This window comes from Fundulus heteroclitus, chromosome 12 (assembly GCF_011125445.2).
Source record: "Fundulus heteroclitus isolate FHET01 chromosome 12, MU-UCD_Fhet_4.1, whole genome shotgun sequence".
NCBI lineage: Eukaryota > Metazoa > Chordata > Actinopteri > Cyprinodontiformes > Fundulidae > Fundulus > Fundulus heteroclitus.
In genome coordinates, this window is record NC_046372.1 from 46,245,480 (window position 1) to 46,273,375 (window position 27,896).

At 41.8% G+C, this 27,896-nt stretch overlaps 1 protein-coding gene across 5 annotated transcripts; it reads left to right on the top strand.

Annotated features, from left to right (window-relative positions):
* The first annotated feature begins 1,259 nt into the window (after positions 1-1,259).
* sh3glb2a (SH3-domain GRB2-like endophilin B2a) lies at positions 1,260-27,753 on the top strand. 5 transcript variants are annotated; one of them, XM_012849918.3, is made up of 13 exons: positions 1,260-1,440; positions 1,905-2,046; positions 3,390-3,401; positions 8,056-8,184; positions 9,974-10,107; positions 11,620-11,712; positions 11,818-11,829; positions 17,217-17,279; positions 18,018-18,041; positions 18,228-18,317; positions 21,591-21,691; positions 22,895-23,096; positions 26,180-27,753. In XM_012849918.3, exons 1-13 carry the CDS (start codon positions 1,378-1,380, stop codon positions 26,285-26,287), a joined length of 1,173 nt encoding a protein of 390 aa, XP_012705372.2. In that variant the 5' UTR covers positions 1,260-1,377; the 3' UTR covers positions 26,288-27,753. The 5 variants fall into 5 exon arrangements, with proteins under 5 accessions (XP_012705372.2, XP_012705389.2, XP_012705380.2 ...); XM_021309269.2 differs by lacking the exon at positions 1,260-1,440 and adding an exon at positions 1,489-1,813; XM_012849935.3 differs by lacking the exon at positions 11,818-11,829 and having other exon boundaries at positions 1,261-1,440.
* The last annotated feature ends 143 nt before the right edge of the window (positions 27,754-27,896 follow it).

The window sequence follows — 27,896 nt, forward strand, 5'->3', positions numbered from 1 at the left end:
CATTTGATTGTACCACATGTTGAGGATCATGGTGTTAACACAACCTTCAACAATAGGAGGGAGTATGAGGAATGGGGGGGGGGGAGCATTCTGGTACTAATTCTTAAGGAAAAGGTACTCAGCTCCAGAAATATATTAGGATAAAGTTGACACGATGAACAATGAAGATATGGGAGAGAGTTTTTGAAGCTATAGGTAAAGAAGAGAGATGATAATTATGCAGCAGTGTGGTTGATTGCTCACAAAGGGCAGCAAATATGGGACGTCCACTATAAGAGTGCTGATAGAGAAGTATCAGTAGATTATAAGGAGCATGCTGCATCTTTTGACATCTGGAGAAAGCAGATGATAGTCAAGATGGGGATAGTGAGCCTCGTATCAGTAGGCTACCTCTAACTTAACATAGAAGTTTGTGAGAGTAGTGCAGATCATACATAAAAGCAGCAGGACCGCGGTGAGGTGTGTGGATAGGGGTGACACATGGGTCCAAGCTTTGATCCCCTCCCTACTCTCATGAACAGTTTGATAGGTGACAGTGGAGTTGGTAATAAGTAGAATAGCCCAGAGAGATGGAGGTAAACTCAACAGCAGCAGAAGGAAAGTCAGTGGAAGCTACACAGGAAATATGTTTGAATCGGAGGGGGTCAGAAAAACTCCTTGGAGATGCAAGGAGCTGAATTATTAATGGTGGCGTGTGCAAGAGGAAGAGAAAGGTTTAGAAGATGGTAGTGAGACTTGATGTATCGTTAGAAATAACACTACTAAAAGACCAGGGGCAGAGCCGGAGGTGGCATAGTTGAAGATGCTATAATCCTTTAAAAGGGACAGAAATGAGTGGGATTGGTAATATTATATCAGAAGGATAGCTCAGATTGTGCACTTTCAACACTGGAAGAGGCAAGGCTGAAATGATTTTGACATTTGGAAAGGATGGATAGAGGAGATATTGGACAAAGGCTTTCGACTATTTATCAGTTAGGGAGAGTGGAAGAAACACACCATAGAGCAGGTTCAGATCATGATGTAGTGATGAAGGGTGTAACAGAGGACGGAGGATACGGGATGAGGTTCAGTATCGACCCCTAAGGAAGCTGAATCGAAACACTGGACAAAAAAAGTACAATTTCCAACTTGTGACATTTTTTTAGGACTTTATACTTCGGTGTCATCACAGACCCACAGTTTAAAAGTAGCCTTTTTAGCACAACAACCAGCCGGTAAAAAAAAAAAAAAAACATCGCTCTGACGTAATGAGAGGCTACGTCCGTGATGGTCACGTGACTGTTTTTTGGGCTAAAGCCATATTTTTGTAGCTAGTTCAGTTAGAAGCTGCCTCCAAAGTAACACCAGTGGCTTGAAGCTCTGCCTACTATCGCCATGGATTTCAACGTGAAGAAGTTAGCCAGCGGCGCGGGACTGTTTTTCACGCGAGCTGTCCAGGTATTTAAAGGCTGCTGCTGCTGCGGCGGCGGCTGGGCTCGCGCTTCCTTTCAGCTGTTACGCTTCAGGACGTCTGACTCTGCTGCTTTCCTCCTCGCGGACAGACAACGCAACAAATGACCACCAACAGCCAGTACATGTTTTAAAAAAAAAAGCAGGTTTAGCTTAGCCCTGCGCAGCTGTAGGCCGACGAAACAGAGCTGTCAAAATGTCACAAGCGGTGTCGTTAGCTAACCCATGACTAATTCACGTCGAGTGTCAATTTTGTTACCTTTATTTATTTATTTTAGACTTATATGACAACGACAGTAGGATAAACTGCCAAATATCAGCACAAGCAGGTGGAGCTAATGGCAATGAATGACGTATATTGGTAATATTGCTCGAAGCTGAGCCTAAATCATTGTTAGCATATGGGGTTAACATGGGTTCACCCGTTGTTTGTGTGTGTCCTCCTGTTTTAGTACACAGAGGAGAAGCTGGGCCAGGCGGAGAGGACGGAGTTAGATGCTCACTTTGAGAACCTAATGAGCCGCGCTGACTGCACCAAACACTGGACAGAGAAGATCTACAAACAGACCGAGTACCTGCTGCAGCCCAACCCAAGTATGATTACTGTGTGGTGGAAGTCTCATTACAGAAGGGTCCTCCAGCAGACCTGATGGAAGGCCAGGAGATGTTTACAGCATTAGCTTGATCAGGGTGACACAGTGACAGCCATGGGGCTTTTGCTTTTTAGCTTACTCCTAATTCCTAATAAAGGTTTCCACCAGTTTGTAAATATTGTTTAAACCACGCTCTGCTATAAAGATAAGAATCTGAATCTTCTTTCAGATGTGATCATTCTATTCTTCAGGACTTACTAAAAATAATCAGGTTGGATATTCCTTTTGAGCTGATCTCAAGTGTACAAAAACACAGCACAGATCCTAGAATCCTTTATGGAACAGTAAGACTCAAATTGGGATGATGCGGCAAGTTTTTCCATCTATGTTTGGCGGGAGTCAAAACAGTTTGGTAGTCTGGACTATACAGGTCTGTGTTAGCACATAGCCAATGAAGAAAAACACCAGGAGTTTCCTTAAAAGAGCTGTTGCTGCCCATCAGTCTGCAAAGACTTATAAGGTCTTTCCCAAACATTGCAGAAAGCATAAATGTTAAAGTTGAAAAAGACCAAACATATTTATGTATTTGGAGTGTTACCTCTGCTCTCGACCAAGAATACAAAAACCTTGACTCAGATTTGCAAAGCTTGCATCTTTGTAGACTGCCAAGCCAAAGTCGAGATGTTCTTTGTATAATGTCCAGCTCCGTGTTTGTTGAAATCATATCAGGACAACCAGTTCTTACCAGGTAACTAGCACGGTGGGGGAGAGGTGACGATGATTATGCTTCGTTTCCCATTTGACCATGAACTCCTCTCAATTGTATCCTGGTTTCAAATATGAGATTCACAGATAAATGCTGCCTGAAATGAGTTTGTGCAACAGGACAACCATCCCAAGCACAGTAACTATCTGCAACAGAATGGATATAATAGTGGAGGGCTTTAATTGGCCCAAATGCAGCCCTGAACCTGACTCAAATGTTTTGGGCTGGATTTAAAATGCACATATAACGTGGCTCTACAAGCTGTTGAATCCCGAGGTTCACTAGATACTTTTCATATACCGCTTTTCCATTTTGGCTTGATCTTTGTTTACTAATTATTTAAATTCTGCTATGTGCTTTTTTACACTTGAGGTTTGATTTAAATGATGCTAGAACCTGTTAGAGACCACAGTATGTTATCTTGTCCTGATTGGCTTAAAAAAAAAAAAGTAGGAATGAAAGAAAATGGACCTTTTGGCCTGTGATTGTGGGAAATGATTTAGATTAAACTGTATAGGATAACCTATGCAAGGACAGAGAGCTCTAACTTGTCGTTTTTCTGACTCTCCATGCCACAGTTGATCATACTGGTGAGTATCCTGCCTCCCGATTCCCCTGTAGTGCTCTGCTGTGGAAACCTTTCATGCTTTGCATCATTTGCGTAGAGGAGTAATTAAGACGTTTGTAGTTGAGATAAGGGTGACTTGACATTTAAGCCCTGAAAAAAAGAGACGTCTGTTTCACACAGCTGATCAGGTTAGATGCTACCTCGGGCTCTTTTCCTCCAGACCGCTACCAGTGCTTAACTAGAACTAGGGTTAGTCCAGCACCAGTCCGGCCCCAGATCCTGATGATGGCATCGGCCCACTGTCATCAGGAGCTAGGGGCGGGCTCACAGCCAATCAATCAGTTTAAAACTCCTGAGTTCAGTTTTGTCGTTGATTGCTCCAGTTTGAAAACAGCTTCAACAGTAATAAAACTTTGGATTAGCATCAGGATCACAAAAGGGACTGCCTCCCATCTTCCCCAGTTAGTTTTGAAAGCACATGTCGCCGAGTTAAGTATGTCATTGTGCTGATTACAGCGGCGTTCACCGCTCATTATGTGACATGAAATCTATACATGTTATGTACGACGTTATACTTGTTGTTCTAATAGCTGTGTTTAAGAGCCGTTTTTCCAGCTGCTGGGGCTGAGCAGAGATCGGCTGATCGGGATTCTGAAGGCAGGCACTGTTTGTCTAAAGCAGCGTGTGTTTGCAGAGCTCCTGGGTTATGTGATGGGAGAAAAATAGGCCTTTATGTTGTGGTCAGGACATGGATTGTAAAGACCCAAGTCCCTCTCCTTAAGAAGCTTGTTTGTGATTTAAAGAGAATGTTTGCAACACGTCTGAACGTGAGGCTAATCAGAAAAGGAATATAGGAATTGGGATTAAATCACAAAAGGAAAAAAAATGCTGTGGTTTTAGTCAGTGACTAAGAAGACAATGGCTTCTTACAGAAAAGCAGACCATGTGCTGGAAGGTCATGTGAAGAAGAGATGTATTTTAAAGGATTAAAGCATGTCTTTAACAAGAGACGCCATTTTTCTCACCAGACGACCCAGTTTCCTGAGATCTTAGAAAAGTTCTCTGCCTTTGCCAAAGTGTGTTGGGATGACATGATCACAGCGCACCATGTGGTTTCCGCTCCTCTATCATTTCTGGTGGCCCGTGTTACGCCCATCCTGATTACACCCTGTCATACCTGGTAAAGGCATTAACCTGCGTAAGAGCTCCTGTTGGAACACACAACACTAGCGAGGTTACGCTCAAATAATTCTAGCATCAGAATAACAAAGGGGGCCAGTTAATTTTGAAAGCAGGCGTCGATGAGTTTCAGCAGGTCAGTGGACTGGTTACACCCAGCCTCATCTCAGTCGTCTACACAGATATGCAATATATGACCATGACGATACAAGTGATGAGAAGTGTTCGGTTGGCTCTTAGGACAAATGAGAGATGATGATCAAACCAAAATCAGTGAGTGACCCGCTCTTTTAAACTGACAACATGTATACATATAGCATCCTAAACAATCCAAAACATATTTCTTATTTTTTAACGATATTCTGATGTTTGACATATTAGCTAAAAACCAACTAATGCAGATTATATTATTGACGGGAAGTTGTGACTTGGAAAATTAGTGGAATGGTGTCTAAAGGCCAAAACGTCCTCTACAAGAGCAGAGAAATGTATTTATTTATTTATTTATTTTTACCTGAGGGGTCAAAAACAGGAACAAGGTTCTGTCTGATCAGCACATTTCAAACTTCTCAGGAACTTGGCTGCAGAACTCTGAGGAAGTCCTCATAGGTCCTATTATTTCTATGTAATAGTTGTCTGCCATGGCAGAAAAAAGGTTGTGCCCAGATGATGCCTAAACCTGGGCTGGAAGAACAGAACGCCGTCATTTGGTTTCTGCGGCTCTGAGAGAGACTCATCAGGCAGCCTTGAAACACAGAGGTGGGATTTGAGCGTTCATTGGAAGATTAGCTCCAGCCTTTTCCCCAGGTCCACCTTCACCCTGGCTTTCCATGTATTCCTCGCTTCATCTTCCATATTTAAGCTGCTGTTCTAATGTGGGGCGATTCCACCCTTCACACTGCCCACTGCCACAATATTTATTTTGCTTTTACTTTCTAATCTGATCCACCTTAGTGGGTGATCCCAAATCAAAACTAGTTTCCTTTCTAAGGTGTCATTTTCCACAAGTGCACTGAGTTCATAATAATTTCTGGCTAAACAATAGGTGTCACTAATCATTTAAATTTAAAACGGTTGCTATTGTGACATGCAATCATATTAATATACTTGGGACTGAGCACAAGGCCTCTTTATGTCAGTGGACAATTATTTTATAGAGTTCCAAACCTACTGAGAGCAATATAATGAACCATACTGGTGGACTAATGTGTTTTAGTGTATAGTTGTGGAGATTTTAACTGACTGAACAGAAAAACAAAAAATATCAGTCAATTACTAATGAATTACTTATAGTGAAGTATGTTTAAATGTTCAGCTTTTAAAGACTGCTATAAAGATTATGGATAAGTGATTAAAAAGGTGATCAGAATTATAGGAAGAGTTTGAATGCTGTAATTCCAATGAAGCATTTTCCATTCAGAGTGGTATAATGAATGTAAATATGGATCCAGCTCGTACATCATTTTCTTCTCCTTTGGGAGACGACATCTAACTCGCTACCAGAAACCAACTTGTTGGTTGAATAAAAGTGGCCTGTAACCTAAATCTGCCAGCGACATCTAATCTGCCCACCAGACTCCCCCATGCTTCACTACGTCACTGTGACACGGGCAATTAAACCTGCGGCAGAAAGACCGTCAACATACAGGAAATGTGCCGAAGAAAACGGTCTTATCTGGGCTGGATGTAATTCATTTGACCCTGTGTTGTATTGAGATGACCTGGATTATTTTGTTTGTATTCTTCTATTTAATTAGGTATAAACTAAGCCTGTTTGTTTTGTAAAATGGCGTGAGATGCGTTGAGAACACACTCAAGTGATTGGTTCTGACTAAAGTCACAGCTGGTGTGACTTCAGCTTCAGTGAATGCAGCCGTTTGGCTGAATGCTGAGAGAAAGAAGATTTGTTTTTAAAAGTAGGTTGGTGTGAAGACGACAACCCCAGCCAAGCCTGACGCATGCCTGCTAGAGACTGAGAAGGTCTCATGCATCCTGAAACGTTTGAATTACTGTGGTGCAGAAAGTAGTCTGCGCAGGCACAAACATTAAACCTTTAATCTACAGCATGAATGATGAAAGTACGGTTTTCAGTCTTGGGCTGTGATGTTTTAATGCGTTTAGCCTTTGATCCGAGAACCCACAGAGCACAGGAAGCACAAAGGGAGGAGAGATGAAGCAACAATTTAAAGTAACTGCTATAAAAATTCTTCTGCATTTCTGGGTCTAACTCAAAGCTTCATTAACAATATTGCTCTCAGAATAAATAACACAAATCAATGTACCAGCTTTACTGCTAAATACCCCAAGATACTTATACTGAATCATGTCTTGAAATATAAGTACTATACTAATAAGATCATCAGTTGTTAGTTATTATGTTGGGACTAAGTGGGGAAAAAAACCTCAGCAGTAAAACCAGCAGCATTATTTATCTCTCAGGGTTTAGAAAGATCCTGTTGACTAATTACATTCATTTATTTATCCCGCTCTTCAAGAAATGCTACGATATTTTCCGTCCGTCTCTTTCAAACGTTTTTACAGAAGTCAATTATGCCTACGCGTGCTTTGCTAGGTTGTGTAGCTGCTTTAGTTGAATATGTAGATGTGTGGCCGTCATCTTGTGAAGAAGCATGATTATTTGCAGTAAAGCTGAAAAGTTCCTCTCTTGTCAGGCTTTAGTTTAGACCCGCGTGTCCAAGTCCCACTGTTTGAAGTCACTTGTATCATAAGGGCCAAATAATTCTTTACCAAAGTAGTGTTTTTTTTTCTTTCTTTCTTTACCATTGCATACTCTGAGTTTTAGCATCTTAGCCACCCAAAGATATTTCTGGGTTGTAGGCATAGAGGACAGTCGGTCCATCTAACTCACCAAATGCCATGACATGAGTCTGAATGTGGGCCACTTTAAATGTCCCATCCCAGTGGAAATGGTCCACTGGGATGTTGCACACGGTAATATTTTTCAGTGTGCTCTGTTAGGCAGCTCTAACTGAAAACATGTGCTTCGGTTAGCGTTGGTTATTTGACTTTGGCTGTTTGGAGCCGACTGAGCAGACTGGGGAGGATCTGGGCACCATGTTAGAGGGGGGTGGGGGTGGGGGGGCTGTTTTCTTTGCCGTGGCACCTCTCCGTGGGAACAAATAGCAGTAGCTCTCTGTTCACCTTTCAACCTGCAGCTGTCTGTCATGCACATAGATTTCTGGTGGATGTGAGTACTTCATGTGTAGGTGAAGACTCGGGTTGGTTCGTTGATACACCAGGGAACCAACTGGACAGAAACAAGTGGGGGCTCTAATAAAGTTGGTTCCTCAGTGTTTCGAGCGTCTCTGAATCTTCGCCTCACCGGGTCTTTGTCTCTCCATGCACCTGGGCATAGGTGGAGTCTTGCCTGAAACTTTTGGATCTCACTATTTAATGGGTAGAAATGATAAGGATAAATGGATAAACTAAAAAAAAAAGCAACGTTTCATCAATGAACCCCGTGACTTTCCCTGCAGGTGCCAGGATTGAGGAGTTTCTCTATGAAAAGCTGGACATGAAGGCACCCTCCAGAGTGACCAACGCAGAGCTGCTGGGTCAGTATATGGAAGATGCAGCAAAGGAGTTTGGGCCCGCTACGCCATATGGTGAGTATGGAGCCACCGAAGAGCACACTTTGAAGGGCCTGACGATCCTCAGAAGCCCCCTTTTTTTACTGTAGGTTTTCAATGTGTCCCTGTAGTAACACAGCGGCTTCAAAGGAATGGGCCGCTAAGATGGTCTCCCCATTCTGAACTGCTTGGCTAACACTTTAAATCTGTGGCTTGAGAAACGAGAAAAGCATTTTTTTCGTCAGGTGGTTAGTAGCAATCCAAAGTTCAAAACGCATTCAGATAGGAGGTCCTAAGCACAGGCTGAAAAAGATAAGTTGATAAAAAGTAACACTGACTCACAGTATCAACAAAATATTCCCGTCAGCTTCATTGAGTGTAATTTCATTGAGTCTAATGTTTAGTCACTGCAGCTCTAGTGCCATCTCTCTCAAACTGGAGAGCAGAACTCCTCAGGTTGAAGAGGCTCTGACCAGGCCAGGGTCTCCCAGGGACTCTCCCAGGGTGACGGGCGAGGCAGAGGCCAGGCCCAACTGATGCTGTGGCCACAAACCGCCTCTACGATCTGTTTCTGTAAAATGACTTTTTTCTTCAAGTTTAATTAGTTGATTCTTTTGTGAGTAGAATAAACATTTTAAAGCTGACCTGAGTCTTAACTCCAGCCACCTGGGGCTCCTATAAGCAATCTGCAGAATTAGTAGCTTTGTTTCTTCTCTGGCTCAGAGGAATGACTGCACTGCCTGTTCAATACAAATGCACGGGGCTGTCTGTTCTTCCACCGTTTTCTACAGGCTGTAAATAGTTTTTCCTCTCTGTGTAAGTCTGGGGATCAATACTGCTTGAAACGGGATCAGCTGCTCTCTGCATTATGCTGCAGCATCAATAGGAACAGCATCTATGTAGCTGTCACTAGGGAAATCCATTGGTCAAAGATTCGATAAGAGAGTGCGATTTATCCATGAGCTGTGTAACCCACTTCAGCCTGTCAGTGTCTGATTTAAAAAAAAAAAAGAAGGGTCGGAGTGTTAAAGCAGCTGAAAATGCATCTGATGCCTCAGTTTTGTTCTAGTTCTATTTAATTTTAGAGTCATGACGCTACTTCCTGCTTTAGATCAGCTGTTGAATACCAGGGTAAGCCTATAAAGAGTTTAACCTTGCATCTAAGCTTGGCACAAAAAGCAAGAAAACTCCTGTTTGGTCACTAGCCTTTGTTTGGTTTTACCAAAACCATCCTCAGAAGATGTCAGTGCTTGTCCTCACAGAGCGGGGTTAACGCAGACTAAGTTCAGAGATTGAAAGTGACGGCCAGTCCCGCCATCAACAGCGTTGATCACATTTTCACTTTCACTTTTGTGCTAAATTGTGCAGAAATATCTTTTTATGCATGCCAAGTTGTGCTATCATTGGTGTTTTTAGAAATAATATTTTACACAAAAGTGACACCTACTGGAACAACTCAGTTCCTACATGCATTTAGTGTCCTCAGGACCAAACAAGTTATACTTTGTACTTTCTTCCATAGCATTTTGTCTCATCAGTGTGACCTGTGAATTTGTTTATTTTCATGTATTTTTGATTTAGCCTCTTCTCAAATATTTTTCTGTTTCTCTAAATGAGCAGCATTTATCTGTCACGTTTTGAGATATTATAGGTAAATTCATAAATTTAAGGCCAGGTCACTAGCCGGATTAAAACAAGATTTTATTTTTTAAATTGTTGACAAAAAAAGAGTTGTGCAGCAAGTGTGGAGACAGAGGTTTTATCCATCTCCAGTACCACTGAATGCAATGATGGGTGATGAGTCCTTGTGGTCTTGTTGTTGCAGGGAGCACGTTGATGAAGGTTGGGGACTGTGAGAGGAGGTTAGGAGCAGTAGAGCGAGAGTTCATACACACCTCAGCCATCAGCTTTCTCACTCCCCTCAGGAACTTCCTGGAAGGAGACTGGCGAACCATTTCAGTGAGTGCCCAACATCGTGACCTGCTGTCAGTGTGCTCACTCCAGTTTATCCCCGAGTTAACCAGGAAAATCAGCAAGTATTTAGATGGCAGCATTTTTACACTTACATCGTAAGCATGAAGCGTTTGTCCCATTACATCCGGCATAAAACTGACGGCATGTTAAAAAGTCAGAACAATCAGAGAACTATCTCAGCTTTTTTAAAGTTCTTAAGTTTGTTTTGGATAATGACAATATTTTATTTTGCAGTCAGAAATGTAATTATTTCACAAAAACTATAAACTGCCAGGACCTAAATGATTATCCCACTAAGGAAGTGACCTCTTAGTTAGCTGTAGCACAAACCCCTGTTGTCCAGCTTTACGGTTTAACTTTGTGATTGTCAGTGTTAAAAGCTGGAGTGGGCAGCATCTTTCATAAATGTAGAGAGTGTCACACAGCATCACAGTACAAACTGTGTAGAGGCTGAAACAAAGACGCTCGAAGGGAAAATAGCAAGAGATGTCTCTAAAGATCCCAGAATAATTGACAAGACAGCAATGAAAGACTACTTCTGTAGAAGAGTCATCTCCACACCAGACTGAAGTATGGCAAGGACAGCATGGGGACCGATTTAGAGTCCATCCTTTGGTCAGATGAGAGGAAAGATGATGAGAAGGAGAATGTCCGCCCATCCATTAGGGATAGTCTGGGCTTAAATTCATTACATTTCTGTGACTTGACCTTAAACAGGCCGTTTATGCTTGAAAACTTTCCCATGTGGCCCAATTGAAACAAATCAGCAGCAATTCTACTTTTTTCCCTTGATAAATGAAATCGTTTCAAAACTGCATTTCATATTCAAGTTATGTTTGTGTCTTTAAAATCTGTGTGGTGAGGTGAAACATTGAAGTGTGACAAAAGAGCAAAGACAAAATAGATCTGAAAGAAAGCAAATATATTTCAATTCAATTTGGCTTATTGACAACAAGTCATCTCAACTCTACAAAGCCAGTGATATCATAGAACGCAGGCAGGTTTGATAAAAGTTTTCTACCTGAGGAAACCCAGCAGAATGCACCTGGTGGTTGACTTGCATCATTCACTCCCTCCTGGATGAGCGTGGAGCCACAGTGGACAGTTGCTTGGATTGGGTCAGCATGCATGTAGCGACAGTGGAGAGGAAAACTCCCCTCTAACACGAAAGAAACCTCCAGCATAACCAGAAGCAGGCTCAGTGTGAACGGCCATCTGCCTCGACCTTCTGGTGGTGTGAGAAGACAGAGCAGAGAAACGCTGATCCAGGAGTACTTTCTAGGTTAGAGAGGGTAACGGCAGACCAGCTCCATAGGAAGCTGTCTAGGAAGGAAACGCAGCTAAGCAGATCAGCTCTGAGCCAGTTTTCAGGTCTAGAGAATGATGGAGAGCACAAACATTCCTAGCTAAGGCTTAGCCTGTAGCTGTATCTGTCTGTTTCTGCTGTCTTGCAGCAGAAACTCTCTGCTAAGACCTTTTTATTATGTTTTTGTTCAGAGAGAGCGCCGCCTGCTGGAGAATCTCCGCCTGGACCTGGACGCCTGTAAAGCACGAGTGAAGAAGGCAAAGGCGGTCGAAGCCAAGGCAGCGGTAAGCCCCGACTCACTCCCACGACTTTACCCGTTCTAATAAAAGCTGCGAGCGCGTGCTACTTTCAGCCATAACTAACTGTCTGCATATCGACCATCTTTGCAGTGCGACGCTGCAGTAAGTATTAAACACTGCTTTGTATGACGCATACCTTGGGTGTTTTTTTTTTTTTTTTTTTTTTTTTTCCAGTCTGACTGACTTTAATGCTCAGTGCTGCTTCTTTGGGGAAAAGGGCAAAAAAGAAAAACTAAAAAAATTTAAAGCAGTGGACTGAAAAAATATCTGCAACCTCAAGTCTTTGAAGCCTGAGCTCATTTCACAAGTCACTGAGCAAACTCATCCCACGATGTTGGAATGAACTCTGCTTGTTCTTTATTTCTTCATATCTGTGTGCCTTCTTTTGTTTGTGGTCAGCTTTTTGTTTATTTAAACTACATTTTCAGATTTGGATTTAGTAACATCCTTAGGAGGAAGGCATGTGCTTCCCCTGCAGCCTAAAGGCAACATCATACAAACAGACTCCAAGTGTACGCTGGCCTTTGAATCTTCTTGCTGTTCTTCTGAGTCTAACTGCTCTTACTGGACAAATTATCGAGGTAAATTGGCTGCAGAACTGCAAGAGTTTGGAGGTACTTTTGACAGTTTTGATCCCTGTGACAAAAGATTGGCCGCCCCTAGCTTTGCACCCAGCTATAGAAACAGGACTCATGATCCGGCGCTTACTTTTAGCCTCTGGTGAAAAAAGATGAATGATAATTTTCCTCTCTGCATTTGGAGATTGGCGACGTTCTCCAAAGTTTCTCCGGAGATGTGGGGCTGGAGTTATGAACACTTTCTGATGCAAAGGTAAATCCAGAGGAACATAACTTTTCTTTCGTGTCTCGTCATTCTAACGTAAACAAAGCGGGAGAGGAAAAGTTGACCATTTGCTGCGCTTGCTTCAACAAATACATCGATACCAGAACCAGATGACAGAACGGATTCTGTATAAATCTGTACTGTGAACCTTATGCCTTTACTTTAACATGTAAGTGCATAATAACACTTATAAGAGTGAATTAGAAATCAATTTGGCATGAAGTGTCTCACACAGGTTAAATATAAATAAAGAACTTAGATGGCAAACCAAAAAAGACTCGCCTTAATGAGGCTCTTTGCAGCAGTCTACAGTTATTTCCTATTTTTCTATGGGAAGTGAAGTCACCATCAGCTTCAGATATTCAAGCCCATAATGAGTTCTGTGCTTTTAGATTTAGGTTTAAGTAATCTTTTAAATCTTGGCATCATGTCATTTATGACTTGTAGTTGAAACCAAAAGAGAATCTATGGAGGGAGATAAAGATTAGGGAGATGGCTAGGAGGCCTTCCAACCTCAGACTCACAGGCAAACATGCCAAAAGCTGCTCAGCTGCTGTTGGAAGAATTCATGCTTTTTGTTATTAATATCAGACATGTAATTATTGTAATACAATGTAATTAGATTTAAATAGTTTTGTTTCAAAGTTCCTTTAACAAGTGTAAAAATTGTTGCATTATTTTCAGTTCTCCCCCTTGGGTTTTGCAACAGATTTGCCTTGATATTACATTTCCAGTTGGAGAAATGGGTTCATATTGCTTGATAATCTGTCACTAGGTGGCAGCAGAGTTATTCATATTAGTAAAGTCTGGCCTTTTTGTTTTTTTCATAGAACCAGAAATTTACTAGAAAGAGCTCTGACTTGTCTTTGACTCATGAAGTCTCTCTGAAGCACATTGCCTCCGGCTGTTTTATTTGATGTAAAAATCACAAAAGGGATACAGTGATTTAATCAAACGGCCAAACAATTCTCTCTTTCATACAGATTAACCGCACGCTTAAATCATGAAACCACTTGTACTTTTTAAAAAGCACCTCCGCACAAATGTGTAAATGCAGGAGGTGCGCAGCTAGGAAAGAGATTAAAAAAAAGAAGAAGTTTAAACCATAATTCATTTTTCAGTAGTAACTGAAAGGCAACCAGGCCCCATAACAGTGTGTGGTGAAACATTAGAAAGCATTCTAAAACATGTTTAGGCAACCAGGTCCTGAAACCTTCCTGCTGCCAAGCGTCAGCCTGGTTAGTGTTTAATCTGCGCCACCTGATTAACACTACTAAAATGAATCTCACAAGTTCATGTGTGTGATTTGGCCAGAGTTGTGTAAGGAAGGCAGCATTATGAAGGAACGGTCCAGGCTTGTAGGAGGACGATGTCCTGGCAGCTACACCATCATGAGCAGGGCTTTTTAATCCTAGAAGAGTACACTGTAGAGTTGGCTGCTGATGCTTTGAAGCGCTTCTCCTCCTGGACAGCATTCTCACCTTTATACAGTTGAGCAGGAAGTAGAGAAGTGTTGCTCATTCTTAAAAAGTCTTATCTTGTTATCTGTGTTGATGCTGATTGTGTCAAAGCTAAAACAAAATGTGTGACCTGTGGAATGAAGCAGCTGCACATTCTTCAGGTTGTTTCAGAAGCGTTTCTTTGCGTGTTCCTGCATCAGCACCCAGACACCCACGGTTCTTCATGCAGTGTCCACTGCGTGTTAGGGAGGTGGGTGGCATTTCAGAGATCACTTCTGTCTTCAGCCTGTTTTAAAAGGAATACCCACACCTGAAGGCTACACTTAATGGTTTTTAGTCTGCTCCATACCTCTGAACCAAAGCGTCAGAAGTATTTGACTGCAACCATACGTGTGTGGAATCAGCGCAGTCGCCAATATCCTGGTGGTTATTGTCGTGTACAGCAGCCGCCATCCCAAGCATGCTCCAGTTACTGCTTCCAAAGTGGTCGTGGAGCCTTGCAGCGACATCCCCCGAACCTGAACAGCCTGGCTGTACGTCTCACTACAGACAAGGTTACAGTAGGTTTAAAAAAAAAAAGAAAAAACTTTCTTTGGCTTAGGTTGGTTGGATGAAAGTGAAATCCAGCGATTAATCATGAATCTGCATTAGACAATCCATTCTGCTGGAATGTTAGCCCTGTTGAAGTCCACATGATGGTAGAAAGATGACCGTGTGACAGAAACAAGCACATTTTCACAGGAACTGATTCCATGGGGTTGTATGTGCAGATGACACTCGGTGCTTAAAAAAAAGACGAGTTATAATTTTCAATAAATAATCGGAACTTTGTCATTTTTGAAGAATCGCCATTTTAAGTTTTACAATAAAGAAACAAATTATTCATTTCATTATTAAATTTTTTTAATAGCATTAGTTGGTTGTGTATCATTTTTAGCCAAAGATATTAAGAGCCACGGTGAAAGTTCCCAAGAGCCTCTTGCGCCTCCACAGTTTTCTCCTTCCTTCAGTGTCGTAGCTTTGTTGATGCAGGTCGCTTTCAGCATGGTAGATGTTGCCACACGCTAAAGGGTCTTGCTGAAATCGATGCCATCAACAGGGGGAAACTCACTGATCTGCCTCTGTGATGAGAAACTTGGCATCAGAATGGTTACAAATATGTTTTTTTTTTTCTTTAAAATGTTCAATTCAAAACCTTGAAGGATTCAAGCTATTAGAAAAATAGAAAAAAAGGCAGCAAAATGGATGTATGTTGTATAAAAAGCTGCATTTCTAGAAAATGTTTTTCCTGCACTTAGGTCTGCTGCTGAAATAAAGCAGCAGACCTGCTCTTCATATTTTTCATTTTATCTCTGCATTTCATTACTATTTCTTTTGTTTGCTTCGTTTGAACTTGATTTTCAATGCGGTGATGAAACGATGACTTGGCTGGCACGTTTGCATGTGCATGATAAAATCTCAGCTTGCAGCATTAAACGAACATCAACACTCTCTCACTCGGAGCAGATTAGAAAGGTCAATGAAAGACGATGACTCACTGGTTTCAGTTATGCGGTGGCTCTTGTTTACATACAGTGATTGCATCACCTGTCTGCACCTTTCTTTTATAACAGGAGACACACCTAATATGAAAGTATGAATTGTAAATTCCCCTCGGTAGTTGTCTGTAATTGGGTAGGGTAATTCCTGGCAACTGACATCCCTTTAAGTTATGTTGATGTGCCGTGATTTAGCAGGTACAGAACGGGAACCCAAATCTTGTTTTTATGTACAGTGCTTTAAAAAAAGTCTGTAGACTGATTGACCAACACATTTAGAGCAGAACTGTGGAGTGGAAGGAAAATCATACAGGGTTTTTATTGATTTTTCACAAATCTGTAGCACACATTCATATTCAGCCCCCTTTACTCTGATGCACATAAATAAAACTAGCTGAAACCGATTGGCTTCCGAAGGCACAGAACTAGTAAATAGGCCCCATCTGTGTGTCCTTTAACCTCAGCATGCATCTGGCTGTTCCATGATGTCCTCAGATGTTTCTTGGAGGACAGCCAGCGTCATGAGGACAGATCACTGAGCTATATAATAAATACACCGGAGTGCTAATCACCGTCTGTTTGAACGAGTCGCTTTGAAGCCACCAGCCGCCATATTGGTACTCCCTATTTCCCCTCAGTAACCAGGGAATGTGTGCGCTACAGCATCGAATGACGAGGATTTTCTCATGTTCAGGGGGGGGCTTAAGACTTTTAAAATGTCAAATGCCATATAGTTTTATGTTATGTTCTAAAACTATCAAGTACTGAGAAAGTCATGTGCTGAAATATTTTGCATTTTATTCATTTAAATATGTATGTTTAACATTTATAAATATATAAATAACAATATACAAAAACATATATATATATATATATATATATATATATATATATATATATATATATATATATATATATATATATATATATATATATATATATATATATAAAAAAAAAATAAAGAAATATAAAAAATAAAGAAATAAACGTTTTCACACAGCCAGAAAACTGCTTGTTGTTGCAAGCAAATCCTGTGGGATTGTGTGAGAGTAGGGAGTAGCAAGATGGCGGCCAGTGACTTCAGTTTTTCGGCAAAATCAGCACTCCAGTGTATAATATAGCTCAGTGGGACAGACGGACACAGCAGTCAGGCCAGGGAAAAAGCTGCGGAGAAGCCCAGAGCAGGGCTAGGTTCTGAAACAGTATCTTGGGCTTTGGACGTCTCGCAGAGCTCTGTTCGGTCCGTCATCTGAACACGGAGGAAGAAAGAAGAAGAAATACGTTGCTGAAAGAAAGCTAGCAAAAGTCCTGTTTGCAGAATGCCATGAGCCTCGGAGGGGAGAACTCAAACACCTGGAAGGAGTCACAGTGCACTGAGTTAATACAGAAAGAGGCTGTAGCTACAGTGAAATGTGGTTCTGAACAGTAGTGCTAGCCACACGTTCCAGATTTTTCCTCGTAAATAAACAAAAAAAACATGTAACATTGTACTTCCGTTTCACGACTAGGCTCTACTCAGTGTCTGTTTAGCACATAAAGCAGCAATAGTGTAGTTTGACATTGTGACTGTGAAAGCTTTGCACGGCGCTGTCTGTGCCGAATGTTGAATTTAGCACAAATACTAAAATATTAACGTTGACTTGTACAGGTGGGCCCAGACTTCCAGGAAACCAGACCTCGCAACTATGTCCTCTCTGCCAGCGCCTCTGCGGTAAGGAGACAGTTCTGCCTCGCTGAACAAAATACACTTCATTCAGGTTAAAAAGAACTTCTATTTAATTTCTATTTGTTTATAATACCTGCTGTATGTAGGCTCGGAAGCGCAGTTTCAGGTTTTTTGTAGGGAGTGTGTCCAAAGACGGTGATTACGTCCCTTTGCATACCAGACTTCCATGTAATGTTCTCCGTCATTCTGCCACTTACCAAGTTGTCATAACATTAAAAGAAAACAGTGCGGCAGCCGCCCAGTGCGACGTTGTACATTAACTGTACATGAAGTCATTTTGATTGTAGAGTCGCTTGAAAACTGCAGGACAGGTCACTTTTCATCGTCGACCAGAATAATCACATTAGAATAAACTCTTTCAGGAGCTGGTTCTGTGCTAGCTTTGTTTACCTGGTTACTCATTAGATTAACAGACTGCTAGAAGGTGCTCTGCACACCACTTGTACATCTCATTGAAGCGGTTCTCATAATGAAAATGAAAAGGTACTGATGCAATAAATCAGCATTGTGCTGAAAGTGCTACTGTAATTATTTCTTTGTAACCACTGAATGCAGTATCTCGTTTCAAATTGTAGCCATACACCATTTTATTCAGAGCAAACACAAAAAAGTCATCTGAATGTTTATGTAACCACCTGTCTTCCTGAATGGTAAAGGAACTGCGGGGTCTTGCTCAGACTTGTTTTTCCTTTTTCTTTTTGATTCGCCGTGTTGCTCCATCAGCTCTGGACTGAGGAAGTGGAAAAAGTAAGTTCAGCAATTAGCTCATTATATACTTTTCCCACCCTCCCCCCCCCCCCCCCCCCCCCCCCCAAAGTGTGTGTGGGGGTGGGGGGTAGTGGAAAGTGGGAATATATTGCATTGGACTTTCAGACTTTGTGGCAACACATTTGATATTTCTAACAACTCGGCTGATGATGTTTTATGTTTCAGGCTGAACAGGATCTCAGACTGGCACAGTCAGAGTTTGATCGACAGGCAGAAGTTACACGGCTGCTTTTGGAAGGCATCAGTAGCACGCATGTATGCCAGCTGACCCCCCCCCCCCCCCCCCCCCCCCCCCCCCCCCCCCCCCCCATAAACACACACACACACACACACACACACGTATCAATGAGGACCTTGCCTAGACATCCATTCATTTTCAACCTTTTCTATCCACCTTCTCGCCCTCTCACTTCCTGTGAGAGGGCGAGACTTCCGCCCGCTCACTTCCTGTCAGTGTTTAGCTAGCTGAGAAGCGGCTCATACAGCTACTGTGTCTCAAATTACTCGGCATTATGACTTCGAGGAAGATCGGGGTCGTTTGTCCGGTTAGAGGCTGTCATAATAACGGGTGTAAAAGGTTTACGTGGAGCAGGAGTGTTTTAATCATCGACCGTGTACAAGAGCTGCGGATACGAGGCGCCCTACTTCATTCACCCCCAGCCGAAGAATGAGGAATCCCTTCGCCTGTGGTTAAAAGCTTAAAATCTGAAGAAACCACCGAAACGACCGTATGTTTGTTGTTTTCATTTTGTGGACAAAAGACCGACAGAGGAGCACACGATTTAAACTATTAATTTAAATTTAAAATTTTAAGCCAAAACATGAAGTGGGCAGAATGTTTAGATGTCCACTTATAACATCAGTTAAATCCCAAACATTACAAAATTAACTGAGCAGCAATCTAATCACAACGAGCCAACAGCCAGTATGTTTCTGAATCAGATAATTCATTAGCCTACTGTCCATAAGATCGCCGCTGCATGACTGAAGGCTTCCCCTGGAGCCGCAGCATCAGAGCGCTCTGCTGGATTCTGACTGCATCAATCGGCTCTACGAGACCTCAGAGTGAACGTCGGACTAGTTTTGGCTTGAACGGACATCAGCCTCCATGAATACCAGGTCATCCATGTTGATATTTATTAACACCGATCCAACTCTTTCACTGCGGACGTTCGCTTCGGTAAAGTCCCACTGCAGAGCCGTCCGCACCAAGTAACGACACAAAACAGGTTAAAATGTCCTCGTACGTTATATAAGTCCACTTCTTCATGTCATCCTCTCACTCATGAATAGTTTGAAGCTGTGGCCCTGACCTACCACTTCGATTGCTCTGCAATTTTTGACAGTGTTGCCGCGATAGTTGATCATTCCAGTCAAACTAATGTTATTTGGCCGAGGGAAGCGTTGAAACGGAAGTGCGGCACACACAAACGGAAGTTGGACCCATAGTTACTTCCGCGTTCGAAAATATGGTGGATATAGCCAAGTTATTTTATGACTACAGTTCTTTTGGATGTTTCTAGATGTTGGGATATGGGTCTTAAATTTCATTCACGATGGGCTTAAAATGTAATCAGAGTTTGCCACCAGCAGAAACCCTGTTATAGCATTCATTTTTCCTCCACTGCATGAGCAAAGCCAATAGCAATGGTTGCGTGTGATTTCAGCGCTGCGTTATTAGTCGCAGACTGTGATGCATGCGGCGGACCCTAAAACTCTGTTTTTGTATCTGTGTGTACATGGCAAAACGCAGTTTTCAAAAATATTCATTTTTAGTGATGTAACAGTTTTCTTGTGGATGAAAGGCCAAAACGCACAATTCTTAGATTAGTAGTTATTTTACATTAAAGGGAACATATCTTGCTTTTAAAACAATTCCTTTCCACATTAAATTCATTCAGTTATCTATATAAAGTGGATCTACAATCTGAATTCCTCGTTAATTTACCCCCACAATCCCCCTCTTTTACACCTATTCTGAGGTGTATCTGAGAGAAACTGGTTTTGGTGTGGACTTCTTAAATGCAAAGGAGGCGCTTAAAACCTGTCTTGTAAAACTATTATTATTATTATTGTTGATGTTACTGCTATAATTATATTTTATTTATAAGGCACTTTGAAAACCCTTAGAAATTGTTCACATTTTGCAGTCTTTTATGCCCAGATTTGCGCCTAACTGTGGCACACTTCAGTCGGAATGAGCGCACATCTGTCAAAAAAAAAAAAAAAACGAGCGTAGCTCCCTTAATTCTTATTCAGTTTTTATAAAATATGGCTCAAATTAAAAATGAGAACATTGCTTTAGTTACAGACAGAAAATGTCCTTTCCTTAAAGATAAATCCATAAGCAATGTGGGAACTGTCCAGTTGTAGGGTTGACTAGTATATCTACTGGAACAGCTCCAGCTGCATCATTGTATCACAGTTTGTTGATTTCTGGCCTTGAAGCTGAAATTTCTAAACCAATATTGACTAATGAAAGGCTTCAGGGGCAGGCAGGCCATCTGGACGTTTTGCAATGCCAGAGCCACAGGTTGCAGACCCCCGGTTTAGGGGGGCACCATGTATTGATAGGCTTACAGTAGAGCTGTAGTGCTTCCATGTATGGACGATGGATCGATTGAACAGAGCCCTAGGAGATGTTTTAAAACAGAACATTCTCCCTGACCGATCTGCTGGACATTGACTTTAATGTTATCTAATAAACATCTAAAGGCTGGTTCACACATAGCTCGATTTATGCCCGATTATCGCTGTGTCTCTTAAGATAATCATATTCCTGCCGTGTGTGGCGTGTTAAAAGTGATCTGGTCTGCTCGGTGGACCGTCGGGACCGCTCCACCCTCAAATCAGGGCTATTCAACGTGAGTGTCTTGCCCCGATATCCCAGCATATGTGATGTCCCCCAAGGACAAAGGAGCATGCAGTCTGGTGAATGTGAGGTGCAGCCAATCAGAAAGCGAGGTGAGGGATTACCTGAGAGAAGAAAAACCCCAACTCACCTCCGTATATCAATGCAGCAATATAACGTTGCACCGTCTCCACTATTTTTCAGAAAACAGAATGCTTTCAAGTCCCCCGGTGACATCCAAATGAAATTTATGCCACAGCTCTTCATAATCTCCTAGCTGTGGCTGAAAATACCTTTTTGTCGCTCCTTTTTGTTTATCTGCTTTTGTTTCATTTTAGTTTTTATCTTCTGTTATAAAGCAGTTGTGACTGAGAGAGGCTATATAAACAAAGTTTTACTTACATTTGTTGGAATCATGAATCTCAACTTGAACAGGTCCTGGTCTATAGTTACAAAATGCATGTAAAAGAGTTTAAAAAGAGCTTGTTTTTGTATGTTTGAGGCAAAGGTTTTTAACATAGACTGACATAGGAAGCCCTCTAATGTCTAATCAACAGACATATTTTTCTGTGCTTGAACTCTAATCGTCTAATAGTAAAATAGTTCTGCTTATTCTCTGACATCCAGAACTTGTAACTGGGTCGTTTTAATAAAAAACCTGTTCTGTTTTGTCTCAGGTGAACCACCTGCGGTGCCTGCATGAGTTTGTGGAGGCGCAGGCTGCTTATTATAAGCAGGGCCATCTTCATATGCTGGAGCTACAGAAGGAGCTGGGAAGGTGAGAGACGGTAAAGCAACAATGCCAATGGCTGGTTCCGTAACACAGCTGTTCCTCTTCATGGGAACGGCTGTCTGGTCAACTTATGCCCTTTGTACCCAGGCTAGGAGGTACAGGGGTGAGGATGTTAAAGATTAAATGCGGACTAAATCAGCTTTAATACGTTTTACAACCCTGAGGTAACATTAACTGAACACACTGGAAGAGGGTGTGTCTGTGTATCTGAAGACGTTTCTGTCATGACGGTAATGACGGATCATTTAACACTGCGTCTCGAGTACCAGCTCCATTATGCTGTAGGAGCTTAGGTGCTACCCAACCTGACAGAAAGTTACTACTTTTTATTTTTAATGCACTAAGTGCTGTACATGATCAAAACAAACGGGAAAGAAAGCATTGCAGAGACAGGAGAAACACTGAAAGAGAAAGCAGGGTGGGAGCTGCCTGGTTGTTTACAATAGTGCTGGAGGCCAGAGTAATGCCATCCAGAGTAAGCCACTGTGTCTGAATGTACAAGCAACAACTTGTCATCCTGCATCAGTCTTCAAATACCACTGGAGCTGAGGATTAGCATGTTAAATGTGGATATATTACTCATATTTGAGCAACTCAATTTAATAAGTGAAACATATATAAATGAATTACACATAAACTGATTGATGTTAATATTGAGGATTTTCTGCTTCTATCCATTGAATAGAATAGAAATACCTTTATTTTTCCACAATGGGGAGATTTGGCCAGACAATGGTAGTAACCTGTAGACAGGATAAACTCCACATTAAATAACAGGAATTTAAAAGAAGCTAATTTTCAAGTTGAGTTGTAACGCGGAATAGAAAGAACATAACGGAACATTTTAATCAGGCCAATTAAGTCACATTTTAATACAGAAATGTGGGCTTAATAAAAATAATTTATTTTCTAAAAGTGCTTTTAATCTGGCAAACAAGCCTCTTTGGAACGCATATTCTGATTTATTGTAGATTACTGTTTTTACTGTCCATTAAACATGAAAACTCCACTTTAGCAGTAAATGACAGCGCTGTGTTTCACTCTTCTGTTTATTTTTAACCCTGATCAGTTTTGTACATTTCATACTTTCCCTGCTGGGGGCATTGCGTTCTGTTTGGCTCGTTTACTTGGCGGTTTAGACGGTGTGGAGCACATGTTTGACTGTCATGTCTGACTGCTGTCCCCCAGGCTTCCCAACGCCTTCGCTCTTAACTCCAGTCACGCCGCGGCTACTCCAGGCAGCGCCTCTGAAGCCATCGACAGCCCAGGGGAGACCGAGACGCTGAAGATCGAAGAAGTTCAGGCGCCAGCGACGGGCACACGCAAGGCCAAAGTGCTTTATGATTATGATGCTGCAGACTCAAGTGAACTCTCCCTTCTGGCTGATGAGGTGAGGGTTTCTCATCAACTCACTGCAAGTAGTGAAGTAGACAGAAAGACGAACGCTCATTGAGCCTTTTTTTACTCTGGGTCTAGATAACCTTTTACAAAAAGACATTTTTTCTTGAAATGAAATTTTTTTTACTTGATTTGAGCAGGTAAATAGGACTATTTGCCAATGGAATAAGACTTTTGCACTTAAAATAGGAACAATTTATCTCCATCTTATTTCAAGTGCAGTTTATCTAATTATCTTATTTTAGGGGTGAAAATACTCATTCCATTGGCAAATAATCTTATTTGCTGCTCAATCAAGGGCAAATGCATTCATTTCACGAAAATTTTACTTATTTTTAGCTCTCTTTTTGCAGTGTTAGGACAGGGTTTCTGCGGGTCATTAAAAATCATTAAAAGTCCTTAAAAACGTTTTTTGTTTATTAAGGCCTTAATTGGCATTAAAATTAATTAAATGTGATTATCGGTGGCATTTAAAATGCCTTTTTTCTAAAAAAAAAAATACATTCATAAAAACAGTTTTGTCAATGTATTATATCAGATATAACTGATTCGGCGTGTTTGCGTGGAACCAAACACGCTGAACTGCTTCCGGTTGGTCGTAAAGCCGTATGTTTTTACAATGTTCTGAAAAGGAGCTCGAGGCGGAGAAAAAGCTAGAGAATGGGGAAAATGCAAATTTCAACAAAACTGGGTGGAAAACGAGGAATTCAGGACGTGGCTGCAGCCTGTCGACGGCAAAGATGATGAAGGATTTTGCCGTGTTGGTAAATAAAAATGAAGCTTTGCACAGTGGGTGTCAATGCTTCACGATCTCACATGAAGTCAGACAGCCACAGATCAGCTGCAAGGGGCAGACAACAGCTAACGATGTCAAGTTACTTTTCTGTAACCAACACAGTCACGTCCGCAGTAGCAACCGCAAACAGCACAGCAGCTGGAGCAAGCTCTACTGCCACTAACGTCGGGAATACGCCCATTCAGGGGCATATACAGCATGGTAACAGTCTTTCATTCATCACATTTATTCTCAAAAAAAACAAAACGCTTTTCTCTGTATTTGTAGTTGGAGCATAAATATTGATAAAAGTCACATTAAAATAATAAATTTGGGATTTACACAGGTTATCTTTTGATAGTAAATTATGTCTGAGCTGAAACTTGTACTGAGTAAACTCACAAATAGCAGCCTGTGTTTCCACAAACTCCATTTAACGACTCTGTCCTGCCTTGGTGCTAAACTCTGCTGACTATGACTTGACGGTAAAACATTAAATTTGTATTTAGGAATTTATGAAGACCTGCTGATGCAAATGTCGGCAACATTTACACAGCGGAGTAATGTGACCTAAATCCCATCTCTTCACCCGTATGCAACCGATTTCACACAGCAGTGTGAACGGCCCAATTCCGATCTTTTCACCCCCCGTTAAAAAAAATCCGATCAGTTCCACTTCCATATGTGGAACTAATTCGGTACATATCAGGTTTTTTTTTTTTTTAAAGCGTCCGCTGTCTGGACGGTCTTGTGGCATTTTATCCATCTTTCACGTCACTGTCCTTGCTCCAACTACACATCCACACACAGCAGTAGCAGTTAGCGCTCCATAAATGATCGCTGCTAATAGCTTTGCTGCTTTCGTCTTACCTCACTTCATCTTCCTATGATGTAATATTGTCGGGTGAGTGTCTCTTTTCTTCCTAACAATTGTTGTTGTTTTTTTACCACGCGTCAGAGGTGACGCAGGTCAGTGTGATTCTTTGAACTGAAGCATTCACAACGCTTAAGCGAAGGTGATGTTGGGCCATTTGTTTGCAGGGATACTGGGATAAGCAATCAAATGTAGTGAAACTGTCTCTATGCACTAAGATCCCTCACATCAACATGAAATGAAACAGGGAGAGGGTCTAAGATAAGTGGATGAGTTGTTTTTATTTAGCCACCTGGCTCCACCTTAGCTGACAGCTGCTGGAAAAGTGAACGGTTTCTTGCAGAACCAGTTAAGAACTGGCTGTGTCAGCGTGATTCTGTGAGTAGTGTAATCACTATAGTAGTGGAAAGGCTTTACATTCCAGTCTAGAACACAGTAGAACAGAAATAGCCTCCATTGTCTCGTAGATTAGGTGTATCAGCAGCCGAGCTGGTACACGTGGCAAAACGGAAACATGCAGATTGCCACAAAGGTAAAATCTAATAACAAAAATAAGAAGTGAGAGGCGGTACAGCGGGGGCAGCTTTACAACGTAAGAAGAGTAGAGATGCAGAGAACCGTGTTTGGAGGGAAGAAGGCATCAGTCAAAACATGGAACTTTCAAACACTGTGGGCTTGTTTCAGTCACAGGACCTCAACACCCTGCAGTTCTTCTCCCCGTTATCACATTATCACCAACCACCCCTGTACCCAAAATAGCTTTTGTCAAATATGCATCCATCTGTTCAACGGCTGAAATTTGGCCCAAACATGGGTCGTTAGCAGGAAAACCACCCCAAACTCAGCTTCTTTAATAAATGATGGAAGCGTGGAATGGCTTGACGTTTGACTTAAAAGGTGTTGGTCTTATGGATATGGTCTTACGTACGAGTTGAGCTGAATGGAGGTGAACTGGCTTTGCCTCTTGACTTCATGGTGAGGGCGTCCACATGGAGCTCCGTTTCTCATTAAGCTTGGGTTTGTAATGGTTAAGCAGCTACGCTACCAAACCTAAGGGCAGCATTACTCACTGCAGTATTTCAAACTAGTGCTGGCTACAGAACGTACCACAGCGTGCACCGGCAAGTTTTCATTGTCACAATACTGCTACATTACTGAGACTAACAATCAAAACACCGGATGACATCTAAACTTCTGCCGTAGTTTATGAAAGGACTGAAAACACAAGTCTTACCATCCGTGTCTTTTTTTTTTTTTTTTTTTTTTTTATCTTATCAGAGCGCCAAGTTGTTGCATCACCCCACTATGAAACCTCAGCTGCTTTTCTCTATCACTGCCTCCTGCAGATTCAAACCTTGTTTTTCTTAGCTGTAGCTGCAGACTCTGCGGGCCTGGCCTAAAAGCGTGCGTGTGTTCTGTGTTTCAGCTGATCACGGTTTACACGGTGCTGGGAATGGACTCGGACTGGCTGATAGGAGAGAAAGGGAACCAGAAAGGAAAAGTGCCCGTCACATACCTGGAGCTTCTCAGTTAGAGTGCGCACCTGGTGCATGTGCATGGGTGTGAGCAGGCACAACTGAAGCGTTACTTCAAGGGACAGCCCACTTGCACTAACAAGTAAGCTTCGGTAACACTCCTCTACTATCCGACTTAGCAAAAGCTGCAGATGCTCCTTTGACCAATGACGTAACGGCGGCGTGACAACGAGAGCAGGAAATTCCCAGGCTGGGATCAGTGACATTCCTTTGCGATGAGTTTTGGTGATTCATTACTATTGTTATAATAATGTCATTGATATTTTTCTATTTATTGATGTGCATCTCAAAGGTTTAATCAGGATTTCTGATGCTAATGTATTTATTTTCCAAGTGTTTTCTTGGTTTTGCCTTTTGTTTTTATAGTGTCCAGGGTGAGGAAAGACTTCCCTAACAGTACACGTTTCTGCTTTTTCTAATGTTTATTCTGCGTTAGTAGGCTGTTCTTCAAAGCTGTCATATTGTGTCTTTACATAGAGCGACAAATGATGTCGGTCATGCAGTTTCATGTCGTCAGTTCATTTGGTTTAAAGTGTGCTCAAAAGTTTAGGAAGTGAAACCCGATTGTGCTTGAATCATGCCTTGTTGACGTCCTAATTCCCTAAATCACCAATGGTCCCGCGATAAGGCTGAAAACGGCTCCGTTGTTTCACAGGAAGGCTGAATATTTTTTTTTTTTTTTTTTACCATTAAACACTGCATAGAGGGCAGAATTCACGTCTTTAGACCTTAACATCCACTGAAGAGTTCATGTGCAGCAGAAATTGGCAAACAACGCTCCTCTGGTATTCTTTTTTTCTATCTGGGACTGTTCAGGGGAAGATTTGCCTTAACTGCTGTGGGGAAAAAAAAAGAATGTTTTTCAGCAATATTGCTTGCTTCATAGCTTTCCACTATAGAGTGTGCATCCCTGTTGAGCGAATAAAAACACCTGCCTTACAGCGATAGAAGTGCGCGTCTCACAGAATGTGCTCTTCAAGCCTCAGCCAGCATGCAACAGCGTACCTTCCCTGCAGTATACCTGTGTTTGTTCAGGTAGTTTTAGCGTTTTCTTTTAACACCTGTTGGTGCCCCGTTTGTTTACTCGTACCTCGAAGTGTCCTGGGCCGTAGTGCTGCATGTGCTACAAACTGCTGTAGTCGCCTGTCTCGCTGGAAGTGTGAGGGGTGAATTAAGGATGTGAGAGCTAAACGTCTTTGCACCAAACCTCACATCCAGTCTGTGTATGCATGAGCCTTTATTGGTATTATTGAGTTTTTGTGAAATACGCATAAGGCTGTTTTAGCTCCAGAACACGACACACAGAGGATGCGGCGGAATGTAACCACCTTGCCTCACTTGTGTTTCTCCTTTTTAACAAATATGCTACTGATATACCTTTTTGTTTTGTTGCTGTTATTGGTTTCTGTGCCTGTTCCTACCTAAATCAGTAAAAAATGTAATAAAATGGATTATTTATTTGAAACGGTCTCCTGTTCTTCCTCTTTTGCTGCTACTGTAGCAGTAAGCGGTTTACACTCGCCATGGTCATGACTCATTCTTTTCTGGCCTTTAAGGATGGATTTGCACAGTTTTTTTTTTCCATTAGGGTGTACATATTCGAACTTG